Raw genomic sequence first — 14,877 nt, forward strand, 5'->3', positions numbered from 1 at the left:
ATTGGAATACTTCAACAATAATATCAATACTGCTCATATGTATTGTTGTAAATAAAAAAATAAAACAGTCAGGTAAATGTTTAAAGCATATTTTCAATTATACTGCAAAGTATACATATACTATATGTTATCAGGCAGTATATACGGGCCATGAACACATACAAGTTGTTGCAAATCTACATTGAGAGTGACACACCTTCAGGAGAAAGGTTTACCTTTGTTGAAGCGCTTCTTCTTCCAGAAGACTTTGATCCTCTTCCTTTGCTGTTTTTTCCTCAGCAGCATGAAGCCACTGCTCCAGATGGTCCCTCTCTATTTGCAGCCTGAAACACACAAACAGCATAAATACGTCCCATGTGCATACCACAAACACATTAATTTGCTCAATGCTCAATGCTATACGTTCAAACGACATTACAGTGAAAAAATGGTTCTGCCACATAATTCATGACTGACTCAGGAAACCAGACAAACCTGTTTTGATGTCTTTCTTCTCTTTGGTTTAAGCACTGTGACTCTGTAAGACTTTTTCTGCTTACAGCTGTTTTACGTACAGAGTAAGAGCAAATTTGACTGGATGGTAAGTTTCAAGGATGACTCTGATGAGCGATTAATTTTTTTTGTTTTGTTTCTAAATCCCCCAAAAGATCGAACCTTAGTAATAATAGGAAAACAAACTGAGGCCAAATGATGATCATTTTATCTTCTGGTCTGAGACGTAGGTCATTGTTGGCATAATAACAGCAATAAAAAACTTCCTCTGGAAATTTTCAGGCACAAGGATTGAAAAGCAGCCAATGTCTAAAGTAAAACTTTGAAAGTCTTGAAAAGTGACTCAAGATTATTGCACAACACTGCACAAGCATGCACTGTTTTCAAAATGTTTGGCACAACAATATTACTCTTAAACAAACTTCCTAATATAATTTATTTCCTGTTTTCTTTATGACAATTCCATCCATCCATTCGCTTCCGCTTATCCTTTTCAGGATCGCAGGGGGCGCTGGAGCCTATCCCAGCTGTCATAGGGCGAGAGGCAGGGTACACCCTGGACAGGTCGCCAGTCTGTTGCAGGGCCAACACACAGGGACAGACAACCATTCGCACATTCACACCTAGTGACAATTTGGATTATCCAATTAACCTATCCCCACAAGCTGCATGTCTTTGGACCGTGGGAGGAAGCCGGAGTACCCGGAGGGAACCCACGCAAACACGGGGAGAACATGCAAACTTCACACAGAAAGACCCCGGCCTGATGTTGGAATTGAACTCAGGACCTTCTTGCTGTGCGGCAACAGTGCTAACCACCGTGCCACCGTGCTGCCCTATGACGATTCCATGATGACAAATTGTCAAGTCACCAAGCACGTGTTAGACAAAAATTCCTGCCCAGCAGCTCTCTTAAGTTTGCTTACATGCCACATTAATGAGTGGAGGCTTCAATTTCCTTTTCATTGTAGATGCATGTATCTGTACACATTACACAACACAGATGCACCGCAACACTGTTCTGTATGTGATGTCTATTACCTGTCCAGATCACGCATATTCCTCTCAGTCTGTTCTTCTACTTCAGAGAAGAGCTGATGGGTCTTTCTGACTTTTTCCTGTAGCTGGATCCCTTCCACGGATAGACTCTGTAAGCTATCTGGACCTGTAATAGAGGCCAAGACATGCACGTCCTCCAACAAGCTCTCTGCCTGCTCATCCTGGGACTGGAGCTGCTGACACAACTCCTGCAACAGATAAAAGACAATGCTAATTTGATATTATCTTGTATCTATTGGTGTGTTTTATGTGTTTTCATTATTTCATATGTCTTATTTAAGCCCTTACCTTAAGTTTTGCAAGCACGTCTGCAACATCAGGACCACAAAGAGTAAGGAGGGAGTTTTCAATCTTCTGCAGGGAGTTGAAACACTCTTCCATCCTCCCAGTGATTTGCCCTTTAGTAATCACCATCTGCTTGTAAACATCCTCAGCTTCAGAAACGAGCTCCTTCAACTGCTCTATCTTCTTCCTCATCTGGGTTCCTACCACCTTGACAAATCAAAATGAATCATAAGAACTGATGAGCAAAAAACCCTTTGTAATAGTGAAAATGACTAAACAACTGAAAATGTAATCTAGATTCAAGCAGGAAATAAGTTCACAATTTCAAACAAAACTTGGGACATATTTCATTCAAAGTAGATCATATGAAAACATAGAAAACACATCAAATGTTTAACTCTTTCCTGCCTGGATGCCTACTGGGGGGTAACCCTTGTTTCTCTTTTTGAAACTGAGAGTTTTCTGTCATATTTCAGGCCTGCCTCCGCAGTAAAGAGACTGGGTGTGCATCAGAGATTAGTGAGGGTTACCTCTGTCTATACAACGTTCTAAGGCTACGCTTGGAAAAATCAGGTCTTATTCTAATGGTCATCAAACCACATCTGAAAAAAAGTTGTGACAGGGCCATGTTCACCATTGTGTAGGATCCCCTCTTCTTTAACTTTTCCAACCTTCTTTTGCCCCATCACAACTTATTTTTAGATGTGTTCCTTATTTAAACATTTGATGTGTTTTCTTTGTGTGAAAAAAGATAAGGTGTTGCATTTTGTCTACATTTTACACAGTCAAATATTTCTGGAAGTGAAACAAAAAACCAAAACTACTGTGTTTGTCTTTATTTCCGTCTAAATAAAGAAAATAACACCAGAGGAACAATGCCTACCTGAAGCTCCGGAGGGGACTCTGCGCTCTGAAGCAGTGTCTGAATCTCAGTGGCTCTACGGTGGAAATGCTGTATACTTTCCTCTTGAAGCACAATCTCATTCTGGTAACAGTGCGAGTGAGGTAAACATCATTATAGTTTAACTTTGAGATCATAACATAACTGAATGATACACAAGAGCTCCGTTTTACCTGTAGTGTCTTGATGTCATCCTCACACTGAAAGGACGGGCACTGAGCAAACACAGCTACTTTATCGCTGGTCCAGCGCTCCACTTCTGACCCCTGCTGAAGGACCCCGTCCCACAGAGTCAAGGCTAGATGTAGGTTTTCAAGGCAGGACTCTGTTCTTTCTGATAACTGCAAATAAGTTAAATATCAGCAAAGTTAACAACCTAGACCTACAATAATATGCATCTTTATCTATCTCATTTAAGATCAGCAACATTCGAAAATAATAGGAAATAATAGGAAATTGGGTGTAGTCAGGTTAATGTATATTATTACAAAAACCTATTATTTCAATTACAATGTCAAATAATCAAGCACAAAGGTTAAACAAGCGCTTTTGTGTTTTGCTGTAGCTTTGCTATTTTTTATCTTGTTAGAAACAGCTGCCCTCTCATTTCTGAAAAGCGATCATTTTGCACCAGGTTCTGCCTCTTAGTATCCTCTTTTCCCTTAGATTGCTTTTACAGTTACATCCTCACATCACCAGCTCTTCTTGGAGAATGCAACAGATTGAATGTGATATCACTGGAGTTAAAAAATAACTTTCATATCACAAAAAGAATAAGTCAAACCTCCAAAGTTATGGAAAATAAATCTTTTTAAAACAAAACATGCAAAAAAAAAAAGACAAAACTAATTTTTTTTAAAAGACAAAGTTAACAGTGTAAAGTGGATAAGCTTACATCCAGCCAGTGATCCATGACAGCATCAGCTTCGCTCTCAAATGGGATGCATGTGCATTCTGGTATCTGCCGTAGGTGAGTGTGAAGCTGTCTGCAGACACTGCGGACCTCCTCTATACCATCTCCAAGGCTGTTCAGCTCTGCTTTTGTTTCCTGGACCTTTAAAACCACAGACACACAAAAATATGGATTATGACTAAATGATAAGTTTTCAGCACAAAGAGAAAAGTCAATGCTGTGATATCTTTGTGTTCATTAGTCAAGCTTAACAGTGTGACTTACCTTAGTGTGTAGTCTCTGCAGTTTTTCTTTCCCCATGTAGGAGGTTTTTTCACTCACAGCGCTTTCTGCTCGCTGCAGTGTCGCGCTCAGCTTACCACGAATGCTCTGAAACCTCTTCAGCAGCTCTGTTAGGACACCACACTGCTCCAGTCTGTATGTGACCCATAACACAACACAGAAAAGCTCAGCAGAGTAACACAACTACGAAAGAGCTGCAGAAACAATCAAAGTTACAAACGTTAATAACCACACACTACGCTGGATTTTACTTTTGAGTTACAGCCTTTGTTGCCTCCTCCCAGAGATCCTCCACCTCTCTGTTTTGACTCTCATCAGGGATTTCTGACCGTGACGATGCACCTCGTACGTACTGCACTTCAGAGAGGAGGTCAGCGAGGTGACTTTCCAACTCTGTCAAGGTACATGTCCTGCAGATAACAAAACAGGATATGGAGAGAAGAAGCTACTGACATTCTGAAAGAATTTAGGAGTTATTATTGTATGGAGCCTCCAGCTACTTATAGAAATAGCAAAAGCTGACCTTTGTATAAAAGTTAGTCAATATTAATCTGCCCATTAGTGTACCATAAAATCTGATATTATTATAACTTAGAGATTATTGGAAACCTTTGGGATGATGCGTTTGTTTTGATGAGTGTTTAGATGTTTTTCTGGTAGTGTGGATCATGTTGGATATTTTTGATACGCCACTTAAATTAAAGAAAATAAAAGTACGTTGTTGTACCAGCTCGGTGTTGTACCTGTGTTGCAGAGCAGGCAGAGTGGGCTCCTGCAGGCTCAGCTCCTCAGCTGCCTTCTTTGTCTCCCTCAGTGTTGCTAACAGGTTTGCTCTCCTCCGAACCAAATTCTCCATTTTTTCTCCGTCTTTCTTAACCTGGGTGGTTCTTCCCATTTGTCTCTGGTCTTTAGTTTCTAGGAGATCTTCTCGAGGTCTCCATGCTTGAGTCTTGTGCTCTTCCTCCACTTGAGTCTCTCCTTCCAGCTTACGCCTTTTGGCCTCCAAACCTGACTCCTCATCTGGCTCACTTGAAGTGGGATCTTCTTGCATGTCCTGTTGCTGTAGGGAAGCATTACCAGACTTTGTCTGACATGTCTCCACAGTTTTAGATTTCTCGTCGTCCTGTATGTTCCGTTTTTCTGGGAGAATTATAGCTTTTGCTCCCCATTTTTCCATCTCCACAACATGTACTGTGATGCATTTCACCACATCCTGACATGTTGCAAGTGCACCATCCATGGTCAGACTAATCCCCACTGCCTTTAAATTACTGTCCACAGAATCAGATTGCTCAGTAGCAGCCTGCAACCTCTGCATTGTTGCATCCAATGAAGGTTTCTCCTGCTCCCAGTCTGCCTCATGTTTCTGCTTGCTCAGGTCTTGGTTTGCCAGCACAGTTTGGATCTCAGTCTTGACTTCTCTCACTGTGGTCAGGAAGCGATCCAGAGCACAAACAGCTGACTGAACTTTCTCCAGTTGCTGTCTGAGCTGCTTGAAATGATGGATGCTACTGTGGAGGCCCCTGCAGAGGGATGAGGCGGATGTGGCTTCTGGCCCCTGACTTTCCTCTTTGGTGCTTTTTTCTGTTAGCATCCTCATTCCAGCCTGCAGCCTGTTGTCCATCTCCTATTCAAGAGACCAGGGATTCAAAATAATATTATACTCTTCATATCATAAGCACTAATTGTTTGAGCACATGGTTTTAAACCTATACCTTTAAATCATGTAATATTGTTGAATCAGCCAAAGTCAGAGAACAGATATCCACAGGCTGTCCGGTTATCTGGTTAAGTTGTTGTGTGATCAGCGTCTTCTGGTCATCTGCAGACTTCATCAGGTCAGCAATGTTCTCCAGAGATGCCATTCTGACCCAAACACAAAGCAGAAGCAAAACTGAAAAATTTTGCCCTTTGTGAAATAGTCCAAGGAATTTGTGATAGTGGTTGTGGTACTAGGTAGTATAGCCACTGTGTTTGCACTAACTTGCCATTAGGGCTACCTTAACTCATTCACTGCCAGCCATTTTCAAATGGCTGTCAGTGAAACACAACAAGACTTGCACCACATTTTTGTCTCACTGCGCAATCCCTTACGTGCGCAAACCCTGCACCTCCTTGCAGGTCTACTTTTACTGCTGGTGGGCTTCAGTTCAACTTACGTTGACTGCCATTGGCGTCTATAGACGTCAATGGCAGTCAACGTAAGATTTTCAATTGACGTCTATAGACGTCAATGGCAGTGAATGAGTTAAGAACGTTGTGTCAAACATGCTAATACTGCTGTAAATCTGTTAGCATTTAACAGTCTTTCAACAAGAACGCTGTAAACACTGAACAAACTAAACTAAATGGAGCAACTTATCACTAACTGCATACTTCCACAAACAAACCATATGTCCCACAGACCATATGTCAGTTCATGCAGCCTAGTAGAGTGCATGCACATATAAACACATGCATATAATATCTGTTTTCATGTAGTAGTCGCTTTATATCTCTTTAGCTTCAACATTAACACCCGATTTCTGCATATGCTCTGTGTTGTTACTGTAAAATAAACTTAAAGTAAGTCTTTAAATGGGCAAGAAAGTAGCTACTTTAATTTAAAATTGTCTAATATTTGCAAGGAAAGCACTAACTGTATGAAACGCACATTAAAATTGCTAATTTTTTTATTTAAGAGGGTAGCTGCACCTGGTCTGTAGGCACACTTGTTGTTCTCTCCACTGCTGATTCAGATACCCCTGCTCTCGTTCCACTTCACTCCAACCCTCCTCCCTGGTCATCGGCTGGGCAAACTGGGAAAACTGGGTATACTGGAGCTCAACATCAAACCAAAGTGCTTCTGTCTCTTTTTTCAAGGTCTGTTGAGGTGAAACATGTTTATGAAACAATCACAGCAATAATATTTTAAGCCAAAAGTTAGAGCTTACAAATAAATTCATGCTTAACAATTGTAAAAACATTCTAGTATGTAGAAGACCACAGTTAAGACATAATAATGAACACATATGTAAGAGTAGGACTTTAAAATGAGAATTCTGGTAAAAGTAAGTGCTCAAACTTGCCTGTAGATGCTTCTTTTGGTTCTGCAGGGCAAGGATAGAGACTGGATCTGGGATAAATGACTCCAAAAGTAGCTTGTTCTCCTGAAGCTGAGATTTAAATGCTGAGCAGAGCTTTCTATAACTTGAGAGAGATTTACACATTGTTTCATTACTAAAATTTCTGAGACTGACTGGGAAGTAAATATGATGCAAAATCAGTGACGTCTAGTAAATCTTACTAGCATATTAGTATTTTACAAGCTGTCAGTTCTAAAAACAACACCAATGTGTAATAAAGTGGGATAGTGACGCATACCTCTCCTGCACTTCCTGTTCAGAGGGATGTTCTTTTTGAGATGGAGCAGCTGGCTCTGGGATGATGGTCCACTGTGCTTCCTGCTTGGTCTCCACCGTGTTGCTCCTAACAACTGCCTGCGAGGTGAGAGAGTTGCATAGTAACAGTCCAGTAAAGAAAAGAGGAAAAGATGGAGCAGTGAGCCTATCCAATTACCAAGGATTAGCACTCTGCAGCCGGTGCTTTTCCTTGTCCAGCCAATAAAACTGCTGAATTGGTTTCTGGCTAGGAAGGTTTCTTTAAATGAACAAAGTAAATGACATTTAATAGAGTTATTAATGTTTTACCTCTGTAGTCTGCTGCATTTTTTATGAACTGTCAGATATTCAAATATTAATGTCTGCAAGCTCTTCCAGAATGAAACTGTTCATTTATAGTGCCTACTGTAATTTAGAGCAATTTTGTGACTGTAAAATATAATTTTGTAATCTAGGTTCATAGTCCTGGAGCTGGGATTGGTATACAATAGATTTTCTAATACAGTACTATTAGCTGCATAAACATTTTGTCACTATGAAATATAGCATTATATACAAAGATTCTCTTTCTTGGTGTTTTCAAATTATGAAAAATCATGGAGAAAAGAATACACCAGCTGAGTCTGAGTCATGGTGGCACACTGCTAGCACTGTCCACATTCAAAAACACTGGACACCACATCACAGTTTCTTCTTAGTCAGAATCTGGACAAAACACAGAATGACTGAAATACCCATCCATCCTTTTTCTCTTGCTGTTCTGGATCATGTTCATGTACTATGGCTTTTTCTCTAATTCTTTGTATAACAGAGTCCCAAATTTGGGAGGTTTGTGGTTGTAAATCGTGTAGAATATTAGAATTAGTTATAAAATCGCAATTTAAAGCTAGCGGCTGATCAAATAAAAGGAGATAGTCATCATTTAAAATACAGTCTTGCTATTGCTATGACAAAAGATATCTGTACACAAAAAGTAGTCATAGATTTGCAGTGTTGTTTCATTCCTGCTGTCTAATCCATAGACCCACCACCAAGTCTGGCCAATTTTCACATCTTTTAGTTCAGATTCCACTCTGATTAGCATCCTAAACAAAACTTTTGAATAAATATTTTAATAACAAATCTAATTTTCTTGCAATTCAACATTTATCTTTGTGTTCCTAGATTTAATTTTTGAATTTAAATATCTTGACTTGATTGCATAAAAAAACAATAACTCCATATTACTAGTTTTATTCTCAGAGCTCACAAAGTACCAAAACATAGAATTGAGAAACTGAAGAAAAACAAAATTGAAGCAGATCAGTGATGTAATCTGAGCATACCTGTGCATGAGTTTGGATTTGCTGACTGCTCTCTGCGTAGTGCAGTAGACGGGCTTTCAGCAGCTGCTCTTTGGCTCGAAGTGAAGGCTTTGGATTTTGTTCTGACCTGCCGTCTCTGTTTTTTGTCAGGTGGACCTCACTCTCTGTTGGGACTTCCTGAACTTTCAGTTTGAGGATATCACCATGAGGCTGCACTGACACAACATGAGAAACGGGCGCGAGGTCTTCATGTGGGCTGTCATCGCTTTGTTTCTGTGGGAGATTGTTGCTCGGCTGTGTGTTGGCCGACACGTCAGTCGCGCTCAGTGGGGCGTCTCCCCCAGGCTGCCGTCCCCTGCTGAGATAAGAAATGTTTATCGGGGGGATGTCAGGGGCAGCCAGTTCGAACCGCTCATTCAAACAGACATCTGATTAAGATTAATAGACCGGAAGGATTACAGAGTGACAATTGTAAATAAGAAACGGTCTTCTTCAAGTAAATCGCTTTGAATTCAAGTCACAATTCTAATAACTTGAAAAATGATTTAAGGGTAAGTTCAAACGCAACAAGATTCTAATCAAGTTCTGTCTAATTTAGGCAAATAGAGTTTTCACAATCTAAATTAGACCTTCTTCCTGCAATTTTAACTTCCTTTTGAGTCTGAGCTTCCTTTGTGAAACCCAGAGGAATTTCATCAGTGTTGCCCGTGTCTAACTTTCAGCAAACTTACAAAGAAAACTACCAAGCCGATAGGCATGAACATTGTTGGAGAAATGGCACCACTTTCTTTGAAACTGCAAAATAGGGCCTCGCCTTTGTAGTTTTCAAATCAAACAGAGCATCAAACTGAAAATTATTTCTAGATGTAGGAAATAAAAGTCTGACAATAATGATTAAAACAGTTTCCATTAAAGAAAAAGGCAAATCTAACAAAAGGTCACATTGAAGAACATTTCTGATTTCTGTTTCTTTCTTAACGTTAGCGTTTTCAGACCTGTTAGCTGGGACTGCAGCATCCCTTGGTTGTGTTTCCTCTACTTCATCTGACTCGCTCAGCTGGTCTGTAGCGAGGCAGGAGGATTTCTTTGGCGTCAGTGTTTCGCACAGCTCTCTGAGGGATTCAACACGTTCCTCAATAGATGCGGCTCCCTCAGTGACAGCCTGGGAGAAATATGAGCTCCTGAGAAGCTGAAGGCAAATCTTTCTTTCTACAGTAATTTGACCATCTGCCAGGCAGATACAAACACAGCACAGTCCCATGTTAATACTATGTTAGAGACAAGTACCTGCTGCTGCTGCAAAGAATCATCGTCAGTCTGGTCAGTGTGGACAGTGTTAGTATGCGTTTCACACTGCACGACAGAAAATGACTGCTTCCCTTCTCTGATCTTTGACCACAAGATCGGAATAAAAGCAGCCATTTCTCTGCGTGCATCCTGTGCATGACAAAAGCAAGCAGAAAAAATTTTAACCAAAGTTTTTAGGAAAAAAATAGAATATATCAAATTTATCAGATTAATTTGTGAAGACGCTCACACACAAAAAGATTCTTGAAAAGTCCAAAACAAATCCTGTATGACTGGATCGTATTTGACCTATTATTACGTGTTATTTTCCACTATATAAAAACATTCACTGTTTTATGCCTATGACCAAAAAGCAAACCAAAAGAATATCACAGAATGACTTCATTATAACTGAGATGTAGTCTGTTTCTTTTAACACTAGAATAAATATAATCCCCTTTTAGGTAGTGATACTGATTATAATGCAAAGTAAGAAAGATCTACATGTGCTTGTGAATGATTTAGGTATTTGGTTCAGGTCTTTACATTAGATTTAACTCTGAATAAAAATGACTGGATCAGTCAGTCAATTACAGACTATGTGTGCAGTTCCTGTCATACCTCCCACTGATTTCTCACTGAGTCAGAGAGGAGCATCAAGTCCTGGAGCTGGGATCCAGAGCAGAAAGCCCCAAAACCTTCCACTGCACAAAGGAACTCTTCGAGCATGGCAGGCTGCAGAATTTTTAAAGCTTTCTGCACAGAAAGACATATAGCTGTAAAGAGATGCACAAACGATACTGGTAGCAACACAAATCAAAATACCAGAGACCTTGAAAGAAAGTGTTTGAATTATGAATATTCAGGCACGTTTCAAGGCCTTGGTGTTTCAGCACTGAAAGCATCTAAATTATATTAAAGCCTCTGTTTTAAACATTTAATAAGCAACAATTGGGTGGATTTCTGCCTTTAAACTCACCTTGAAATGTTGTCAAAGTAATAAACCGAGAAAATAATAAGCAAATCAGCTGTGTGATCACTAGTAATTCAATTACATTTGTTGATTTGAGTCAAAAAACTGAAGTGACAGTTGAAAACATCTGTTAAAGATAGTGACGGCCTTCTTAATTTGTTCTGTGATGTTTGGTAGCGTACCTGTTTCTTCTTGGCTTCCGACTCTGAAATCTCTTTGCCACCAAATAACTTCATCGCTTGCTGGATGCGTCCCTGCAGACGAAACCGGGCCTTCTCCAGCCTGCTTCTCGCCATTGACTGGGCTTTTGAATGGACTTCCCTGTGGACCATAACTGGTGGTTGTGGAGGTTTACTGCTCTGTATAGAGCTCGGTCCTGTGTTCTTGTGCTTGGTTTGAAATTGGCAAGGTAAACTTCCTCCATATTTAGCGGGAACTGGACTCTCTGAAAACTTTCCCTTAATAGAAGTTTGAGTCGTAGCAGGTAGCGGCTGATCATTTTCACTGAAACTTGAAGCTAGGGGATGTGATTTAGAAAATGACTGTGGCTGGATCAAAAGCTCAGATTCAGCTTCTTTTGCAGATTGAAGAAAATGAGATTGAATATAAGTTACAGGTGGGTAACTGGTGACTATTTTGGGTGTAATAATATCTTTTTCATCATGTAATTTTCCCTGGAGATCTCTTGTCCTTTGTTGAGGAGTGGAAGCTGAAAGCTGATTTGAGTGCTGAGATTGGAGCATGATGTTCCCAATGTTCTCTACATGTTTGCTTCTGGCCACAACTAATAACCCAATCTCAGGCTGTTTCTTTGTCCGAAAGATTGTTTCAACGGCTGGTTGATTCTTAGGAAATTCACCAACTTCCTGCTTATACCCAAGAGAACTAAACATCCCCAGAATGTCCTAAAAAATGCAAAGCATACAAATGAATAAAAGGGACTATTATGGGACTGAAAAAAAGTTATTACATCTATTGTTTTACTTTACCTGGCAGTAGGAGACTGCTTCTGTGACCCTGTCCTTCAGGCTAGAGGTGCTGAGGTGCTGCAGAGGAGAGGTTTTCTGTAGTATTGCAACAAGGCCCTGAAGATCCTGTTCCTCGGTTTTAACCTGGTTTGCCAGCTGGAAGCCTCGAGAGATTAGCCCCTGGAAGTGTTAAAGTGTGTATTGAATTTAACAGCTTCATATATGCTTTATATTTTCCCTCTCTAACAAAACGCCTAATTAGAAACAACATGAAGCTTTGGTTTGCTGACTTTTGCTGTAGGCTCCATTGTAGGGTGTCCTCTGTGACTTTTTTCCTTTAGGTGATTGTAACAGTCCATCGCATCAGTGCTCCAACGATCCAGCTCAGCCAGACCACCTTCCAGCCTGGATGCAGCCTGCTGCAGCTCCCCACAGGCCCCCTCTGCTTCAACAAGCATCTACAGTACAAATAAACAGTCAGACTGTTCTTTGTTTGCTATAATTCAACATAGGAGAACTGGACTCTAGTAAATTTGCACAATGTTTGCCTGTGCGCTGATTTAATATTCTAGGAATATTAAAGAGAATTTCCCTGCATCTCAGTGAGCATCCTACCTGTGGGAGAGTTTTCTGGATCTTTTCAAAGTAGCTTGTTTGAAAGTCGGGAGAAGAGCTAAGAGATGACACGTTCACTTCTGCCATCTTTTTACTCAGTAACTGAAATATTATAAAGTATGAGACAGTAGCTCAAATAACAAAAAGATTTGTTTGTTTATTTATTATTTACTGATCAATTCAGCCTTTTGAAATTTTACTAACCTGTAATTTCTGTCTGATAGCCTCTAGTGGCACTGAGGCCACCTCAAGTGGCTGTCTGAGGAGCAGGCTGGCCTCCTGGGTCATTGAATGCACCATTTGAAGACATGATGCACCACTACAGGGCTCTGATGATACCTCCTAAAAGACAAAATCTTTATGTCTAACACGCTCCTTTATTTTTAATGTCTCCTTATGTCAAATACAAAATAACAAACAGAACTAGACCTGCATAAAAGACATATTGTTAATAGATGAATACTTACAAACATAGCCTTCTTCATGTATTCAGCCCACTGAATGTTGACTTTGCTCAACTGTTCGACCAGACTGAGACTGACTGACGTTTCCGTCACTTCTATGAGATAGTTCCCTGCCTCATTTAATTGAGCTTGACGTGAAGTCCACTCACTAACATCCTACAGTATCCAAGTATTTTAAAAAGCAAAGAAAAACCAGCAACAATGAGGATATTTTGAAATCATTTTTTTAAATGATGATGATAGGAGAAGAAAGGAGATTTTTAAGTTACACAACAGTTACTACAGGACAAACAGGGTAAAGTTACCTGTGTTGCAGCTGGGGACTGAATTAGTTTCTCCTGCGCCAGCCACGCCTGTAGAGAAGCAAGGTTTTTGTTGTACGTCTCCCATGCACACAAAACTCTCTCCATGGTACCCCTAGTAGCAGTCACAGCCTGTTTGACCATTTCAACTTCACTCTCTGCTTCCTTCACCTGACGAGTAACAAGCTGGAAATTTTCGCCTGGGGTGTGAAAAGTGTGTGAAAGTCAAATCTCGTCTTAAAAAAAACCCTAATTACTTGATTACATTTCTATTGAGTTCATGACAATATGATTTTATGTTTACTCCATACTTAGCGCTGCTTTGCTGGTATAAACATTCGCCTTCTCCTTCAGGGTGTGCAGAGCGCTTGTCAGAGTGAAAAGCAGGTCTTGATGCTCAATTGTTTCCTAGAAAACAAATCACAGAAAATAATAATTTTTTGTTTCCTTTTTGTCTTTCAGGAAGAATTTGATCCCAAATGACTCACTGGATATATCCTATTTAAATTGTAAGGGCCTGGCCTTGAAGTAAAATGTAATAGAATATATGCCATTCACTGTTAGTCATCATTGGAATTAGTAATAGAAGCTTTTACATATTACTCTCTCAGATATACACTCACATGCCAGTCCTGCAGAAGAACATGTGTGGTCTCCTGAGACCTGTAGGGTGTTTTCCAGGACTGGACCTTGGCACCGATCTGGCTCAGGAGGTCCAGGATGGTGTGACGGGACTCCTGGTATTCCAGCTTGATCCCTCGATACTTGGTTGAGACCCGAATGCTGGTTAAACTGTTTGAAAATTAAGATGCAAACAAACTGCTTTTTTCTTTTCAAACACAAGACTTGGAGATTTGTGCCTTTAAACCTGCATATAGTGATAAAAAAATCATAATACATTCAATAATTATAGGATTTTAACAATTGGGTCACATACCGTTTTCTTATCTCATCAAACTTTTCAAGGGGGACCACTATGTTCCCCGAGTCGTCCATGTTGTGATAAGTCTCAAGAATATTGACATAATGGCCCATTTCTTTATTTATATTCTGAAAAGTGAAAAAACACAGTAAACAAGATTTTTAAGCTTTAATCTGAATAATGTTGCTCTTCAGAGTTTCAGGACACTGTTATCAAGTTTTGTCACAAGATCACATTTTCTTTCTTTGTATGTAGCTTCAACACAAACGAACCTTTAGGCTATCCTGCTGAGCTCTTGCTTCTTTAGCGGCATCTGAATGGTCTTTCACTTTCCCTGCGTCTTCTGCAAGCCCTGCCTCTGCACGCTGCAGCCATGCAACAACAGAGTCCAGAGGAGGAGGAAGACTCAGGTCCAAGTCTGCTTTACACCTCTGCAGCTGCAGAACGACACACATATACAAACAACTTGATATGAGCAATCTGCTTCACTAAAACGAGCAGTTTTTTATACTGACGACTTTCCGTAAATATTAAAATAATGTGGCGTTATTGTTACGTGACTCTTCACTGTTCCTGTTAATGCTACAGTGTAAAATCACTGACAGTTGTTGTTTGATGGAAAGAGATGCTATACCATGAGTGAGTTCATGTGCGGGGTTATTGACCCCGTGAAGCATAATGTAGTACAGCAAAACTGTTCAATAAAAAGCCCCTTTCTGCTTGGGGTAGA

At 40.1% G+C, this 14,877-nt stretch overlaps 1 protein-coding gene across 1 annotated transcript in view; it reads right to left on the reverse strand.

Moving 5' to 3' along the window:
* syne2a (spectrin repeat containing, nuclear envelope 2a) overlaps window positions 1–14,877 on the reverse strand; it is an 83,706-nt gene that overhangs the window by 66,359 nt on the left and 2,470 nt on the right. The window contains exons 9-36 of the mRNA XM_080290046.1: window positions 14,420–14,584; window positions 14,163–14,275; window positions 13,849–14,017; window positions 13,537–13,633; window positions 13,229–13,425; window positions 12,927–13,079; window positions 12,664–12,801; window positions 12,460–12,561; window positions 12,135–12,302; window positions 11,866–12,024; window positions 11,059–11,781; window positions 10,525–10,659; window positions 9,904–10,053; window positions 9,612–9,778; window positions 8,638–8,974; window positions 7,296–7,411; window positions 7,001–7,121; window positions 6,627–6,796; window positions 5,648–5,798; window positions 4,676–5,559; window positions 4,184–4,342; window positions 3,915–4,065; window positions 3,633–3,791; window positions 2,911–3,078; window positions 2,720–2,821; window positions 1,840–2,043; window positions 1,534–1,739; window positions 216–323 (exon numbers count right to left, since the gene is read on the reverse strand). Of these exons, the coding sequence (XP_080146172.1) occupies window positions 216–323; window positions 1,534–1,739; window positions 1,840–2,043; window positions 2,720–2,821; window positions 2,911–3,078; window positions 3,633–3,791; window positions 3,915–4,065; window positions 4,184–4,342; window positions 4,676–5,559; window positions 5,648–5,798; window positions 6,627–6,796; window positions 7,001–7,121; window positions 7,296–7,411; window positions 8,638–8,974; window positions 9,612–9,778; window positions 9,904–10,053; window positions 10,525–10,659; window positions 11,059–11,781; window positions 11,866–12,024; window positions 12,135–12,302; window positions 12,460–12,561; window positions 12,664–12,801; window positions 12,927–13,079; window positions 13,229–13,425; window positions 13,537–13,633; window positions 13,849–14,017; window positions 14,163–14,275; window positions 14,420–14,584 (5,672 nt within the window). The remainder of the gene's footprint in view (window positions 1–215; window positions 324–1,533; window positions 1,740–1,839; window positions 2,044–2,719; window positions 2,822–2,910; window positions 3,079–3,632; window positions 3,792–3,914; window positions 4,066–4,183; window positions 4,343–4,675; window positions 5,560–5,647; window positions 5,799–6,626; window positions 6,797–7,000; window positions 7,122–7,295; window positions 7,412–8,637; window positions 8,975–9,611; window positions 9,779–9,903; window positions 10,054–10,524; window positions 10,660–11,058; window positions 11,782–11,865; window positions 12,025–12,134; window positions 12,303–12,459; window positions 12,562–12,663; window positions 12,802–12,926; window positions 13,080–13,228; window positions 13,426–13,536; window positions 13,634–13,848; window positions 14,018–14,162; window positions 14,276–14,419; window positions 14,585–14,877) is intronic.

The sequence above is a fragment of the Astatotilapia calliptera genome, chromosome 15 (assembly GCF_964374335.1).
Source record: "Astatotilapia calliptera chromosome 15, fAstCal68.1, whole genome shotgun sequence".
NCBI lineage: Eukaryota > Metazoa > Chordata > Actinopteri > Cichliformes > Cichlidae > Astatotilapia > Astatotilapia calliptera.